The 17,315-nt window shown below is 40.6% G+C and overlaps 1 protein-coding gene across 2 annotated transcripts in view; it reads left to right on the forward strand.

Moving 5' to 3' along the window:
- The first annotated feature begins 411 nt into the window (after positions 1 to 411).
- Positions 412 to 17,315, forward strand: part of LOC126567899 (serine/threonine-protein phosphatase rdgC) — a 38,463-nt gene continuing 21,559 nt past the window's right edge. For both annotated transcript variants that reach the window (XM_050224248.1, XM_050224247.1), the window contains exon 1: positions 412 to 619. In XM_050224248.1, the coding sequence (XP_050080205.1) occupies positions 415 to 619 (205 nt within the window). In that variant the 5' untranslated portion in view covers positions 412 to 414. The remainder of the gene's footprint in view (positions 620 to 17,315) is intronic.

A 17,315-nucleotide genomic window follows, 5' to 3' on the forward strand; every position in this document is an offset into this window, starting at 1 on the left:
TGTGCAGTTGGTTCAGTAGTAGTAGTAGTAGTAGTGGTGGTGTAGTGATGGCACGTACCTTGCACAGGTAAACGGTAAAGGGAAAAATTAAACACGAAGTTGCACACGAAGCGCAAGTAATGATAATTGAATTTTCATCAAGCCACCATCATCCACCCATATGCGAAGGGTTGCGCGTGTAGTTGGGTTAGTCCTGATAACGTAATCAAACATCAACCGTTAGTAGTGGTAAGGCAATGGTGTAAGGTTCAGTGCTCTATTCGGTGGTTCCCACAACGGTTTATCATCTGCGTCGTGTGGCGTAGAAAACAAATCAAACGCGCAGATATCAACCATCAAGCGGCAGGATAGCAGCAAGAGAGCACGTACCGGAACGACGACACGGCAGTACAAGGCGGTAAAGGTCGGTGAAAGATGCTTCGCAATTGTGGTTGCTTTCAGCGGGCCCGGCGCAGTTCCAGCTTCGAGGACTCGTCATCCTGCAGGTCGTCGGAGATAGAGCGGGGTGGCGAGATGACACCGCACAGTGGCAGCCTGCTGAAGCTGTTCACCTCGAAGGGTTGGTGCAGGCAATGGCGGAAGAGTGGCCGTGGCATGAGCATGACCAAGATCGAGCGAAGTAAGTAGCGTGCGTATGTGTTTGTGTGTGTGGTTTTTTATACGCCATTGAAAGAGGGGCCTGTTACCTTCAAAAAGGGTCAGAGAAGAGCGAAGAATAGAGCGTTTTATGTTTCAAGTTCAACACCATCATTAACCGAGATCATAATAATTCCTGTGGGATGTGTGTTTGTGGGTTTTTTGTAGGCCCCACTCACAATTCTCCATTTGGATGAATCCGTGTGCGGTATCTTTGTTTATTATCTTCAGAGCATAGGGATAGCATGGGATGATAAGGATAGCGTTCCGGTGCGTCGCGGGAATAGAACACGGTTAGGTTCTTTGTGTCGTCTAAATTGGATGAGAACGTTTTGCTGCTCCCTTGTGAGAAGCGAGGCATTATGTTGTTTCATTATCATTATTGCAAACGAATGGCTTCAGCACGTTGAGCACAAAGGCACCAACCACAAGTCATAAGAGTGCTTGAAATAAAGCGTCTGAGGTCACTGGGTAAACAGCATGTGACCATAGTATTTACTGTTTTATACTTTTGGCCGTTTGATATGAATCGTCAATTAGCTCTTAGCGTTGAAGTTTTACGCGCTTGTTTAAATCGATTCTTATCAGCTTTCGAGTTTAGCTCTTTATGAAGTTTCATTATCACAGAATCAATTTCTTCCTCTGACTATCGTCTAGCAAATAACTAAGCTGATAACTGAGGAACGCATGAAGGTCCTAGTAGTGATCTTAATCGTATAAACGAGGCAGGACCGGCTGCATATCCCAGCTGAACAGTCTCGATGTATGTGGTGACAATTCAGCTACGGGTACTATCAAGCCATAGAAGTAAAGAATAGCAGGACAAGTTCCCTCACGGTTGTAGTATGAGAGGAATGGAAAATCGTGACTGGCAAGAACAAGTGGAAGATTTGACCATTTTACTTGATCAGATAACATCAAAATTGTTTAAATTAGAGGAAAAAAATAGTACTCGAGGACCGCTTAAGTGCTGGTATTCACGAAGCAGGACCGGACTAAGATCAAATCCTATCCGGACCGTTCCTTCGTAGTACAGACCATGACATTTGTGCATCGACTTTTGAACAACCTATTGCCAGTGTATCTGGGAGAGAGAATAGTGCGGGGATCTGACGTTCTCAGGTACTGTACACACAGAGCTGGTGAGGCCAGAGTCCCTTACTATCTCATAGTGCTAGGAACTCTTTGTATTTCAAAGGGATCTAACGGTACAACAGAATGCTCAGGGAATTAAAAACGCGAGCACCTTACAGCAGTTCAAGCGTAGGTGTGCTGTGTATGTCAAAAAAACTGTGTAACGTTAAATATGTGTAGATGTCCCTGTCCATCATGATCTAGATGATGAAGATAATATTTTTTTGTGTATTTTACAATACTCCAATTGTTGAAAAACGAGACGCGGCTTCTTTTGCGTTTTCTGTGTAGCTTATTTTATTGGTAAGCTCTTAGAAATAACCAAAAAATTAGTCCGCTGTTCGCGAGCGATTATATTCGTTTTACCGTTGTTTGTCTGTTCGTGATTGATTTTCGACTGATCAACCGCTCCCTAACTGATCTCAGGGCAAGCTCGTCCTGTCCTTTTCTGATCCTTCTTTTCTCTCCTTTTCTTCTTGGCGCCTCGTATCTGACAGGGCGTTGGGAACCTTATAAAGATTCGAACACCAATAATAAATATACGAAGTACAAAACACGTCTCCTCTTTCGAAGCACGAACTATCATGCTACGAGTATATCAAATAAATAATTAATGACAGACCAAGTCAACTCTAGCTTATGGTGCCCTAGGTGTTCGCTGTATTGAATTCTTTTTCCTAAAAGTATTTTAATACTTTTGGGATTCTTTTTCCTTGCATTAAACCAACTTCAACGATTATTTTGCTCATGTTTCATCTACTTGAGTCTTTGAAATGATGCTTGACGTCATGTCTCGAAATTGCAAACGACAAGTTTAACTGAGCTTTGAGAGCTCGTATGGAACTTTTAACACAACTTGTTGAGTAACATTTGCTTTCAGCAATTCAATTTGGATTATTAAGTTCCAACAAGCGTACCAGAATTGAAAAAGAGTCAACGAAATTTGCGCACTAAATCACACAGTGATGGCATTTGGCGCAAGAGTACTTTAAGTGAGGTTTTGTTTTGAAATCCACTTTCTTCTGTTAGCTTTTCCTTGTACCTCTTTCACTATTTAAGGTTGATTATTTGATGCGACTGTACAAGATTTAAAAGCCCTTAAAACACTTATTTTTTGACTCGAACATTCATGATTTAAGTTACGCTGTTTCAATTGATAACACAATTTCGTCGTCAGATTGGTATTTTTTATTGTTTGACGATGGGTTTATTTTTTTTTTATAAGGAGTGATTAACAATTCAAGCGTCTTGAGAAATTAATCCCAAATTCTAATCGGAACACCCGAACCGTTCCGAATTCAATTCTATGGCGAAGATCAAGGTCTGGGAAAAGTTCCAGAATCTGACAGCTTTCCTCATCAACTGCAGATTGTTGGAAATAGCGTAGCTAAACTGTGCATTTTGAATGCTGCATTGTTCTAGCTATTCTGTTGCTTGTTCTATGAGCTGGTAAACACTTTATTGGCTTGAAATCCTCCGTACTTTTTTGTTCTGCTTTAGATACTATTTTTATCCTTTCCATTTATTTAAGCATAGTTTAATGGAAAAGTATTTATTTCACGTTGTGAATATTAAACAACTATTAAGATTATTTATTGTGGATTTGATAATGTGACCGTCAGTAAACACGTCGTTTGAAACTGCTCACAGAACAGTTTGGAAAACTATTTCCTTCATATACCGTTTCTTAATGAAAAGAAAATAAGCATAGCTTCTCAATGTCTTGATGGATCCTCTACCCGCCAGTTACAAAGTAACGATGTCACTAGTGAACTTACTGCCAATCCATATGGTCTTGCCGTTGGCTGCTGGTGCTGTTTTATAGTTTCCTCTATCGCCTTAAACCTCAGCACATGCAGCACGTAAAATTGTTAACGTTCTTCCAGTCATAAAACTACTGAATCAGAAATCAGAATGCGTTTACCGAGTGCGTTAGTTAGAGGGAATGTAAATATTCAATGTAATACTCGTTACGCTGATGTAACGAGATGCTACTGATGCGAGTCTGCTACTGAGGGCAGGAGATGATGCATGCGTATGATGGAATTGTAGCTTTACAGCGCTGTAAAAGTGCGGAAGTAATGCAATAAGGAGCGGAGGAACAGATAGTGAGATACGGTACTTTGTAGTGCAGCTTGTACTAACCATGTCATGAAATGCAATTTATGTGTGTTGGAATTTGAGGGAAGCAAAACATAAAAAGGAGATTTTTTTCCCCGTTTTGATCTTGTTTGAAATGTGTTTTATTGCACGTGCTGCAGCAATTCAAGCCATGGTCGATTACATGGCCGAAGGAAATGGGTGCTATTTTGTGTATGAAAAAGTTAGATTGAATCTAATAAAATGCCGAGAAATGGGGAACAAACCTATTCAGTGTCACAACGAAATGATGTCACTCGGGAACAATATGCAACCAATCAGAGAACTATTTGCTGTATACAAAGTGATTTTCTTTCTAACACCAAAAAAAGTATGAAACTCACACAAATAATGCAATAATTTTGCTTTTGCGTTGCTGCTGCTACATTGCAACGTGGCCTTGACGCAAAGAAGTTGTGAAAATTCTTTCCTTTCCCGAGGGAAAAAAGGGAAACACCGTTGTCTATCAAGTTCCGTGCCAAAATTCGCACCGAAACACAAGTTTTCCCCACGGTGAAGACGACAAAGTTTTATCCCAATTTTTCGTGCAAGAGCTCCGTGCTGGAAAAAGGAAAAAGGTGAAGACTGACACGCAGAACGAAAAAAAAGGTGTTGTTTTCCACTCTGTTGGCATTTTCAGACGCAGAGAACGACCAAGATCTGGGTGAGAGAGTGAATTTATATAACACGCAAAAGAAGGAAGGAATGGAGAAAATGGCTAAAGACACAATAAGCCATTAACTTTCCGCGTAACTTTGTTTGTTCAGCTTGTTTTCTGCTAAGAAATAGACCGGGGACCGGAAGTAAAGTTTGTCGAGAAGGAGTCCTGAAAATGCTAAAGAAACTGTTAAAGTGTGTTTGTGTGGAAATGAGCCAGCCGTAACCCGTACTGTGGATGGCGAAAATGCATTTCTCTGACGTAGCCACCGTTGCGTCAATGAGCGAGAAAAAATTGCCGCAACAACGTCATATGTTTTTGTTCCGAAATAAGCACGATGGGAGGAAATTATGATCGGCAACATGAAAATAGCATATCCATCAAGCGGACCAAAAGTGCCGCAACCGCAACCTAACCAACTGGTCAAAGTGGTCACTTAGGCTCAGCCGGTTTGCGAACTTGCCGCCCGCTTTGTTACGACACATTGACTGATGAGAGGTAAAACACACACACACACCACAGTGCTGCCTTGCTTTCCATCCCCACTCAAGGAAAAACTCATTTGCCCGCAAACCTTTACGATTTCGGGCTGTTGGGTGAGGTGCGTGTAGGAGTGAATTTTACGCATCCGGCAGAAAATGGGCGCCAAAGGGCACTACACACGCTTGCGAACCTTAGGAAGGATACAAATACATTTTTTGCTCCCGGCAACGGCAAACAGCAAACTCATCCAACCCGCTTGAAGCTTGGTTTTTCGTATGTTCATTCATAAAAATTCACGCTCATTTACTGGCGTGATGGGATGATGTTGGCGCACGCTTTCTGGGTTTGGGAGGTTTAGTTAAAGCGGGATTTTTTTTTGTAGGAAATTTCCGATAGCAAGAAAATCCAAAATAGGTCATTTTTCTTGTTCATGTTAAGAAAAACAGAAAAACAAACAAACTTTAAGAAGGTCAGATTTGCACGATTTATGTTTACCACTGCAAAAGGGACCGAAACAGGAACGAACGCTGGACAATCGTAATGGGCTTTTCGAAAGTTTCCCATCGATCCACCAGCGTCTGAAGGATGCTTGTAAGTTGTTCGGCATCACACAGGAGTGTATCATTTTTATTTTATTTTTCCTGTTTCCTGCGAAAAGGGGTTCCCCCGTTCGATGGCCAGTGGTGGACAAACGAATCAAAAGAAAACTCATTCCTCGACGAACTTTGTTGTTCCGGCCATCTTATGCCCAAAAAGACATTCTTGACTTTTACCGATGGCGGAAAAAGTTGATTGTAAGAGTACGATGCAAAAGGGCCGTTTGAAATGACGATAAGGTTACCATGGGAATCAAATGCGGCAAAACGCCGCCCGGTAATTGATTATTCATCCGTTCATCATGCTGCTGGCTCGTAGAAAGGTTAAAGAGATCTGGAATTTTTATGCAAAAGAGAATGCCCCGGAAAGCTCGGATGGCCAGCCGTAATCCGGGCCGGAGAAGAGTAAAATTTGATGAGTACGAATTTCGGATGAAAACATAGTCCGATGCCAGTCGCAACGGCGCAGTGTAAAAGTTAAACGAAAATTAATTCAAATTCTACGGTTGATTTCGTACGAATGTAAAATGGTCGTAGCGTTTTTGATTAAGTCAGCTCGACCAACCGGCAGGCTGTTTGCATTTGTCATTACTTTCTACCCGGGGCGGAAGTATAGGGCTGACGATTTACAAGCTGAATATTTGCTGTTTTATTAAGGGGCATGGGCTCGGGCACAACTTGGGTTGATTTTACGCGTAAAAAACGCACAAGTGGCAATCAAATGTTTTGCCTTTTTTTTGTTGTTGCTGCTGATTGGCGATGTTAACGAATGGCTTTTTGAAGCGTCTGGTGGGAAACTGAAATTTTAATTTAAAATTTAAATGGTACAAGTCTTCGATTTTACTCTTAATGAAATTTGATGCAAATTTGTTATGAGTTGTGACCTGTGGAATAAATTAGCAGTTGTCTGAAGCAATGTATACTTTTCAATTGCCAGCATCAAATTCCTTCTGAACCATTTATCCATGTCCAGGATTGCCTATTCTCTTAAGAGTAAATTTGACCAAAGAACCCAGCTCGTCAAACAAAAACCAACGAAGCAAAATGTATATGATGTGATTTTCAAATTAAATTTGAGCTAAGATAATTAGAACAGAATAATTTTTAAATTGAATAGGATATTTACTTACTAACTTATCAGGCGCTTTCAACCGCCTCCGCTTGTGGTCAACCGCTTTGTGGTCTTGGCCTACCGCAGCTGAATCCGGATCCACTCACGGTCCCACGCCGTCGTCCGCCAAAACGTTATCCCGGTCTTGATGCCGGATGATTCCACTCCATCCTCCGTGTGGACGGCCTAAAAGGACTTTCTGAGCTGGGACCTCCGGTGCCATGCGTATATCATGGCCTGCCCATCGGAACAGGCCCATCGGAGGTGAGGTCGTCATACAGTTCGTACAGCTTATCGTTGTAGCGGCTCCTCCATTGTCCATCCACATATACGGGGCCAACGATCCTTCTGAGCATCTTCCATTTGAACGCGGCTAAGAGGGCTTCGTCTGTTTTGGACAGGGTCCATGTCTCAGAGGTGTATGTGAGTACTGGGACTATAAAGGTACGATACAGTCCCAGTTTCGACCTTCGCGATAGGTTTTTTTCAGATGAGATGCTTCCTCAGGCTGTAGAATGACCGGTTGGCAGTCAGCATCCTAGCGCGCAACTCCTTTTCCGTCGATAATAAGATTATCGTCTAGATCTAGACAAAATACTAATAGTCTTATCAAACATCGACAATATGCTTCTAATGATTCAGTTTTTTTATTTGTTGATATGTCTTTTATTTTCTTTACAATTTTATGTCTCCGAAGCATGATTGTCTGCCGTTATTTGTTCTTTCGTTATGTAGCTCAATGATACCTCTGCTTGGTGTAGCAATAAAAAACGTGGAGTTTTTTTTTATTTTTGTATGTAATTTTATATTAATATTGATTATAAATTCATGCAGTGTGCTTTCGCATGTTTGTTATTTCAATTATTGATACCCGCAACAGAGTATTCTCACATTACCAAGAATGGCTTATTTTACCTTTATGAATCATCAGTGAAGCTCGACAAACTGAACAGCAAATTTATCCCTATTTGTTGCTGACGGGAACAAAACCGAATGCGAAGCATCCGCTGTTGGGTGGATCGATCACGCGAAGGCCTGACCGAATCCGAAACTCTCGCGCAGTTTCTTGGCGTTAGTAGATTTACTTGGAACAGACGGATAGGCTTATTCCTGGGTCGACCAGGCCGAACCTGAAAATATCTCCCAAAGACCTACAAGTTCTGTGGATTGAGTTTTCAGAAAATAAGTCTCGTTTATTCAAATTATTTCCTGCTAACGCGCTAATGTTATGATTAATCGCTCGTACGGTCGCGCACCGTTTTCCGCTGCACTTATGCTCTTATGTTATGATGTAAACATTACGCTGATCCCTTGAGCCGTGCTCGGTGCGATAGCGCAACACTTTTGCTAAGTTGACATTATGCAACAATGTAGATGGCGGCCGCAGAAGCGATTGCACATCGCTTATGCTGTACCGTTGATCCGTCTGATCAGGCTTATGCTTGTCGTCGCGCGCCTATGCTGATCGGCGAGTCAAGCGCTGAAATGTTATAAATCAGTTCGACACTTTAACGGTATTATCCCTTTTCTTTCCCTACATTATATTACATTGATGTTTCAATGTACGTTCAAGGTTGTTACGCTCTTCTAAAATGTAGACGAATTCGTTGCGTCTACCTGTCTTTCAAGGGTCTTTCTTTATATCCCACACAATGTAGGTGAATTTGTTGCGTCTGCATTTCTGGTTATTTTATGTTAAGTTTATTTATAATTTTCGCTTTTGCAACACTATTTGATAGCATCTTTCTTCTCAATATAAGAAAAAAACTGTGGAGAACTCATCATAAAAGATGATCATAAATTTGCTTACTTACGTACTAATTGGGAGCTATAAACGCTTCGTAATCTAGGCATGTTGGATCAATACATACTTGAAATTACTCACGGTCACTAACTTCTATCTCCATATGGATAGTTGGTGAAAGGTCTTTTTGGATTAGTTCGCCTGGTGCTATTCTCACATTGTAGCCATGATTTGTATGTAAAATGAGGCCAACAATTGTTCTGAGCATAAATTCCTCTGCATTTAAGAAAACATACAAAATAGTTTTGTAAAACAAAGATTTTTTTATTTCTATCGAACATAACATCTGAATCGGTATAACATGCTCCTCATAAATCGAATGGACGTACGGCGAACGGTGGAGGGCAGAAGAAAAAAAGCGATAAATAATTTTTTTTTTTCGTCTGGCCAAAATCTTTTTTGGAAAGGATTAGGCTACCTTTTACAACGTAATTCATCTTTCATTTGCTAACTCGGCTTAGTTGGCGAACATGAAAGGAGAAGAAAGAGTTGATAGCTCTTGTCAAATGTTTTGACGTGGCGTATTGAATGAGCGTTCTGTAGTATTTTGCATTAGTGTTGTTGTTTACAAGAATGTTTAATTAAAACATGCCCTAGGGCATCGCATACCGCATTTGAATAAATAACTATTTTCCCGACAACCTTTCTATGTCAAATTCCAGTGCCGCTGACAGGTCCAATCTACTGGAAGCAGCAGCGCTGTCGCAGTAATAGGAAACTTGTTAAACACCACATCTCACGTTGCATAATTGAACGCGCGTGACTACATTTTGAAGCTTCAACTTCCGAAAGCCAAACAGTAGCGAAAAAAAAGGGAAGTAAAATGAAAACCCTATACCACTTCACTCAAACTCCCAGCGTAAATGGATTACATTTCGGCCGCTTGTCCATTCCATTAGCCGTTCTGCGAAATCTGTGGCATTTGGGCGCGTTCGGGGCAGCAAAATAAATCAAGTGAAAACTCAATTTCCTCCATCTGTCACTGTGAGTTTGTTTAATTTTCACCACAAACTCCCGAAGGGGTGAAGCGTTTTTGGATGGGCATTTTTTAGCCTTGTGGGGAAGAAACTGTCGTTGGTCCCGTTGGAGCATTTCGTGGACCCGCGCAGCAAAGCATCTAATAATAATGTCATCATGTAGCGACGTTCACTGCCGCACGCTCTGTTCGGCGCCCCACGAAAGGTCATTTTTCCTGCCTTGGAAAAAAAGAAGGAATGTTTAGGTTTTTTTTCGTTACATCATTACATTTCTACGCCGCAAAGGATGGGTTGCCAGGGGAGAATGGTTCTTTGCTCCGTGCTACAGTGGACAACGGGAATGGTAAGCCACTCGGTGTCATTCCCACGTTTTGTGCCAAAAGAAAACTGTCATTTCACAAATTTATGGTTACATAAAAATGGCCGATTTCGGTAGAAAGGAGGGCAGAGTATGCTTGTAGCTGTTATGATAACACAAGGTTTAGTGGAAGATAGCTTGCCGGAAAGGATGTTTCCGAGTGAGTGTGTTTGCCGGAAACAAGGGGTAAACGTTTTAAGAGTGGAAATTATCATTTGTTCGAGGTGTGCGTTGTTCAAGCCAAATTGTAAGAACGGGTGTTACTGGCTGGAAGCTGAAGCTTTGGGTTTGAAGATTTGTCGTCGAAATATTTGAAAGTCTTTTGTTCTTCTGGGCCTGCTGAGGGTTGAGCACGTCGCAGTCCAAGATCCACGGCTGCTTGCGATCTCCGATAGGTTTGACTCCACTTGATCCTGCCAACGAACTCGCTGTGCTCCCCTACGCGTTGTGCCGAACGGGTGGTGTATTTGCAAGGCGTGTTGCCCTTTTTTGAAAAAAAAAAAAGGATTCCATGTAAAATCAATCGCAACACCTGTGTTGTTTTGGGGCGGCCCGGTGGTGTAGGCGACAGCGGCGCCGGTCTTCAAACGGCAGGACCGGGGTTCAAATCCCATCCGGACCGTAAATCCGTAGTTGAGGCCTGACTAACCAACTACGTGTTATCGGCAGTCTAGAAAGCCATTTCGATGGCCGGCATGACCTTAGTGGTCGTTACGACAAGAAGAAGAAGTTGTTGTTTCTCATAAAGAGCCAACCTTTAGTGTGAGAAATAAAAAAGAGAGTATTAAAGGAAATACTTTATTTTCAAGTTCTCTATGGTAGGCAAATATACATATTTTTTTAATAAACATGCTTTCAACCATTATACCATTTACCGTATGTTCATTTATGATATTAAAACACACAAATGTTAAAACTTGTGCATTTTCACTAACAGCTTGAAGATAATCCGTTTTTAGTTCATGCAAAGCGGACGTTCTATTTTACTTTGGTGTCGAGTTGAAAATGAAAGATTCTTCATCAGCTTGCCATGGTTCATAAAGAGCAAATGCTGCAGCACGAAGCGTGAAAGCTTTCACTGATCTAGCATATTGAAATAAGAGTTAAAAAAAAAGGAAAAACTCAGGAAAGCAAACCCCATAAAGTGTACAACTCCCTTCAGGGAACTGTTCGTGGAATGAAAATGGAACGATTTCCCTCGATTTCGAAACGAACCACCAACCTAACTCGTCTTCTATCATGCTCTGGTAGTGCTCGTGTGAAATGGCATCGGACGGCAGGAGCGGGAGACGAAAAAAAAGGTAGCCTTCTGCATTATATTATCCCGCGGTTTACGAGGAAATTACCGAGTGTGCTTTTCGTGTTGGTTTTCGCCGTTTGATGGCACAAGATGGGGCGGATGGTTTAATGGATTATTTCCACATCGATTGCAGACGGTACGGTTGAACGGTGTGGGTAGTAGATTAAGGGATTCGCAGTTTTTTCTGGGTAGCGTTTGTCGAAGATTGTGAGCAAAAAGCTCACTTCGTTTGGAAAGATGGAATTAAAATTGGAGAATTCCATTTACATCGCTAAATCGAATGATTGAAAACGCACGTTTCGTGATATGTATTATTGTGGGAGTTTTCTTCCGGTAAAATTTATTTACCAAAGCGGGTAAGTTAACAAAAGATTTTAATTGAAAATTAGTAAAAAAATAATGGGACGCTATGGTAAATAGACAGATGGCTTTAAACTGCAGGGTACAGTATGCATTTGTATTAAGTTACCCCAGCCGGTCATGTGGCAAAACGGTGGACGCTATAAATTGGCAAGTATCACGCAAACGAATCATCGTTAACAAATACTGCGAATCACTCAAAGGATCACTCCCGATGCAATTGGCTGTAGTAACACCACCACGACAGCGTCAGGCTGTAGGGAGAATCTACAAAAAGCGGACACCCAAACATCGCAGGCTTAAGGCTGCACGTTCATTATCTGATTCCTTCCTGTTTAGCTCAACTTCGGTCCGGTTCACGAACATCACCGATCTGCTGGTCACAATTGGATAGATTTCACGGTACGAAACGAATGCCACCGTTGCGTACCAATTAGGTACAATTTCCCAACCAAAACTTTCTGCCAGTTACTTGAGTTTCTTGCAAAGGAATAAGCCACTCGGCGGTCGCGCGAGGGAGAAAAATAAATTGATTTTATCGCGTGGCGGGCGTACTGCGTGTACCTTGAGCTCGTGAATGATCCGTGTAATGCCTTCACGTGGTTTCAGCGTATTACGATTTGGTTTAATTTGTGTGAGATTAAATTTGGTTCGGTGGTGGTTGTTTTTTTTTTGCTCGTCGCAAGGCAGAAAGAATGTTGACGCCGGAAGCAACCGTTCAACAAATCAAATAATACCATTGAGGCTGGTGGAGGCGCCCGGTACTTTATGCGGTTGATTAACGATGTGTATTATTTATTGATGGTGTTTGGGTAGGAATAAAACAAAATGTAGCGAGGATAAAGTGATCAGCATAAACTTTATCTGTTGTTTGACAGTGTAATGTTCGATAATGGATTGATTTATTAATTTTTACAGGGGGAATTTAAATATTTTATTCATTATGTCAACAATCTGCTTAGTCAGTTTTGAAAAATAAATTCAGTCTTTGTGGCTTTTAATGTAAAAGGTTTTGCAAGGAAAGTTTATAAAACTCAGCTGTTAAAGTCTTGAAATGGATTGATATACGTGGCTGTCAAAATTTTAATATTGTTTTTTTTTTTCATTGAAATATTCGCTCAGCAGCTGGTGTAGGTAAAACTTTCGTTGAAACTGCGGACAATGAGATCCAAAGACAGTTATGAGATAAAAAAAAGCTAAATAAAAATGCTACACTGAGCAGTGCATTGGACTTACATAAATGTTGGATTTATTTACTCATTTAATTATGTTTATTATCCAAGTATTATAAAAGCCTGGCAGTTACTGGAGAAAATGCAAACTTTAAAAAATTTAATTTTAAATAAGAATTTAAATAAAATTTAAATCTTATTATCATATTTTATACACCTTTTCTTGCACATTTTAAATGTTTTTAAAGTACAACAAAAAACCAAAACATAACCAAGCTTCCTTTTAAAACGTTAATCGCAAAAAGGGTTCAGTTTGTTAATGCCTTACTTGACACTAGCACAATCGCACAAGAAAGGATCGTACGCAGTGATTATATATATTTTTTGCATTGCAACGTCAATCCTTTGCCCAGCTTTGCGCAATCGTGAAGCAATAAATTAGCATAATCTTAGAATATCGTGTAAATACGGTAGTGAGTGAGTAAGAATGCCATGACACGCCAGAGAAACGCACTTGTGTCAGCACATTTCTTTATTCCCTTTTATGGGTCACCCCTGAGGAGTGTAAATGGAGAAATCGTCTTGCTCCTTTTTTTTTGCACCAGCCTTTTTTTTCCTTGCAAGTCAGTGCCTGAAGGGCTTTAATAATGTACACTGCCACTGGGTGGTTTGAAATTGCTTGCCTCGGTATGCAATCCGTTTTTATTTCGCTCTCGCCTCTCTACCTCTGTTTGCGGAAACCGATTTATTTCCGCTGGATTCTTGGAGGTTTTTAAGAGCACGGCAATAGAAGGACGGGAGTGAGACAGGTCGAGGGGATGTTTCAATACACTACGACACGGCATTGTTGGTGTATTATTTGCTCCCCCCCTTACAATACCTTCGAAGCCCGGTGATGGGTATCCCCTGGTCAGGCGTGTGCATCGTAATGACCCTCTATTAGCATAATTTGGTATTCATCGGAAGCTTTAGGCTGGGTGCTAAGGTTGAGCAGGGTGTTGATGTTGCAGATTCTTGCCCCTCGCTTGAATATGCTGACCCCAAGATTCCTTCTTCCCAGTTCCTGAGTGAGAGTGAGCAGATAATTTAGCGTCGGTATTTGGTGGTTTTGCAAACATTTTGCACAGCAGCAAGTACGTTGACGCTGACCGTACCTCAAAGTACAGCGGTCAGATTTGGTTTGGTTTTGTGTGTCCAGTTCGTTTACGTTTAGTGATTACATGCTTGTCGGTAACTGTCAGACCGAGGTAGTTATCCATTTTCGAGAACCCATCAAATGCAGCCCGCAGATACTCGATTCTGGGTGTTACTGGTTAGCGGTCGGTTGAAGCTTTCAGAATGCGTGTGCGGCGAGTTGTTTGTGTGTGGCACGAAAAAGCTTTGGTTCGATTTTTGGTGTACGTGTTTTACCAAGGCTGTGGGACACGGACACACACATACAGTGTGTGTTGCGGTTGCGGTTGTACTATTTCAACGATTACCATGCGTAGATATGGCTTCCGGAGTGCTTACCCGATAGAGGCATAAATTAGATTTAATTCGATGTTGTCACAGGGGTGGCTTTAGGACTGACTAGACAAACCCCTAGCTTTACCCAGGCCTTTTTCTTTAGGCCATTCTGCGAAGCAAACTAGCAGTTTGTCACAAAATTTTCTTTGTGAGATCGGATTTTATTCCAAAGAAACCTAATCTCGGCTCGAAATGAAGGCAATGTGGTCTAGCTTTACATTTTCTTAATTTAAATTTCAATTGGATGATTCGGGCAAAATGATTTGCATCCTTATTATGGATTCCATTTCAAGAAAACATGCAATGTTAATGATGAAATGCAAAAAGTCTGACTTCCTTTTGTGTTTGGTTTTTGCTTTACGGATTTGAAGTAAATTCAAGATCTTAAAGCATAGCTTTTAATAGAAAAAATAATAAAAAACACAAACAAAAAAACGTTAAGAAGAAACAGAAAATGACTTACTTTTTTTCTCGTTAGGCATCTTTGAGACCTAGGAATTTATCAGGCGTTAAGAAAATCCTTGAGAAGATTGAGACGTTTAATAAATTTATTTCACCGTGTCTCTTACAAGGATCATTTTCAGCGTTTTTTCATTACTTTTTTTGTAAACTCTTGGATGTTGAGTTTAATTACAAACCCTACAAGAAAGCAAAGGAAGAAAAAGATCGTAATAAGTGCAATGACTTCTGCATTGTTCACTAAACAACCAATGGCGCAAAAAAAAACCAAACAATCCGTTTAGATCCATAATTAAGCATCTTCTGTCCGGGAAACTCTCCTAAACGAGCAACACTTTTTCCCCGTTTTTCTTGTTCAACCGAACATGGAAGCCAATTTAAAGTTCAACATCAAAAGAAAACGACACGAACCAAGGTGTCAACGGTTGTCCGGGAGCGGTAAAGATAGCGAACGTTTTCAATCACTGTCCGAAGGCTAATGAACGGTGCCCTAATTAAACCTTGTTGACCTTACCGTGTGGACCGAGCAAGGGCGTGGGTTGGGTGGTGTGGGGGTGATAGATAGATCGATACATCTCCCAAGAGCAATTGATTTAATTAAAAACCCGTGAAGTGAGTTTGTGCGGGTTTTTTTTGTTTCCCTGTGCTTTCTTTTGCTAGTTTCACGCTTTTCGATGCCATTTGTTGTTCGTCTCGTGTTTCCTGTGATTGAAAAGTTGATAAGGAAAACATATTGACCGTTGAACGGTTGCGGTGAAGCAGTAGCACGAGCAGTAGAAAAAAAGGATTAACGTTCAAAACGATTGGAATCGGTTACTAGCAGGAAAGGAATGGAAAATCTTTACCTACTTTTTGCTCATTTCCCAGAGGTGGTGCAGTTTTTCTCGAACGTTCAGTTTAATCTTTTCTCCACATCTTTGCCCTTTTAATGTAGACGACGGGCAATGCTCAGGTGGTACAAGCAAAAAAAAAAGGACCTCACAACGTTATCGTCTTACCTTTCGGCATGACGGAACGCAGTATGACTATCTAATCCGCTTACGATATACGATTGAACGGTGGTGAAACTCTTCCGCCCTAGTCACGTTAGGAGGCGGCAAGGAAAAAAAAAATCGGGTCAAATATTTGCCTGGTAGCATTAATGAACGTTTGAAGAGACGTCGCACCGGTTGCAATCGAGCTGTGTGGGTAAAAAAGCTTTCAGTGGCTTAACAACATAATCCATCTGTAAGCAATTACTTCATTTGGAGCTCATAATGTACACACAACGAGCATTGATTTGAGTTGTGCTTACGAGTTAGCTGGAATGAATGGGAAAGCATGTTTCCGAATTGATTGTCTATTTTTGGCACAAAAAAAAAAACGGTTCTTACATGCGTTTCCTAAAATTCAAAGAAAAGTATTTGGAACACCGTGTAAGTGAGCAAAGCTTTCTACCGAAGTAAAGTTTATGATTGAATGTTGCTGTAACGAGTTCTGGGAAGTTTATCCTACCAAAAAACACCTGATCGCACCAGAAGCGCACCGAGTGAATTATGAAGGATAAATATGAACGCCATTTTATACATTCTCAAAGCAAGAAATTAGTTTTCCACGAAAAACAAACAATTAAGTTGATCAGGGTAGTAAAGCAGATTTGCTAAAGGAAGGAGTTTTAGATATGGTGTTACGCTTGCATAGTTATGTTGTTTGAAGCAGCCAGAAAAAGCTTTGTAACTTGCTATGGATTTGGCTCAATACAATGAAAAGGAAAAGTTTATTCAAAAGAAACCACAGTAAAATGAAAGTCCCCGTAGAAGAAATAAGCTGAGTGGATGAAGATGCTTAGCAAATTTGGGTGTTTGTCACAAAGACGTGTTCGTTCGTTGGAAATTGTACGCTTCTTCAGTGAACAGCTCGACAGGATCGAAAACTTTGCACCGGAATTTTAGTTTGACGTTCAGTTCATGAGGCACCGCATGTGCGTACAATTTAAAGGGCAGGGGTTTGCATCGTGTACTGAAAATTGATAGAAATATTTGGATTTTTCAATATTTAAAACTATCAATTGATAACTGAAAAATGTCCTTCTTCGTCTTTGGCATTAATATCTAAGTAGTGTTTTAATGTATTGTCTTGTATTGTATTATTGTAAAGTCGGGCCCGTGGACCACTTCCAGCTTGAATGGAGATTTTTTATTACTAAAAAATCTCCATTAAAATATTACTTGACACAAAAAAGAAGAGAAAATCTTGCTCACCAAGACGCTATTATTTTTACTTTTAAACAACGCCAACGAGAGCCCTAGAACACTTTTTTTTGGGTGTCGCTTTTATCGGCGTACTCTTTCCGAGTAAAATGTGCCGACCCCTGAACCTTAGCCTTTAAATATAATTGATATTTACACAAAATCGTTACAGATAAATGAACTTTGATTTATTTTAGATCTTTGTATCTTAAATTAATACCTACTAATGAAGAATTTTGTTAGAATTATACACTAATTTGAACAGATTTTTTTGTCTTTCAATTATTTATGAGAAGTTCATTGTTTGTTTTGTTAGGTAAAACATCTATTGGCAGAGATTTCAGAGACAGAGATTGTTTTTTATTTCAGAAATTATAGGGTTACGATTCAT

Source organism: Anopheles maculipalpis, chromosome 2RL (assembly GCF_943734695.1).
Source record: "Anopheles maculipalpis chromosome 2RL, idAnoMacuDA_375_x, whole genome shotgun sequence".
Classification (NCBI taxonomy): domain Eukaryota; kingdom Metazoa; phylum Arthropoda; class Insecta; order Diptera; family Culicidae; genus Anopheles; species Anopheles maculipalpis.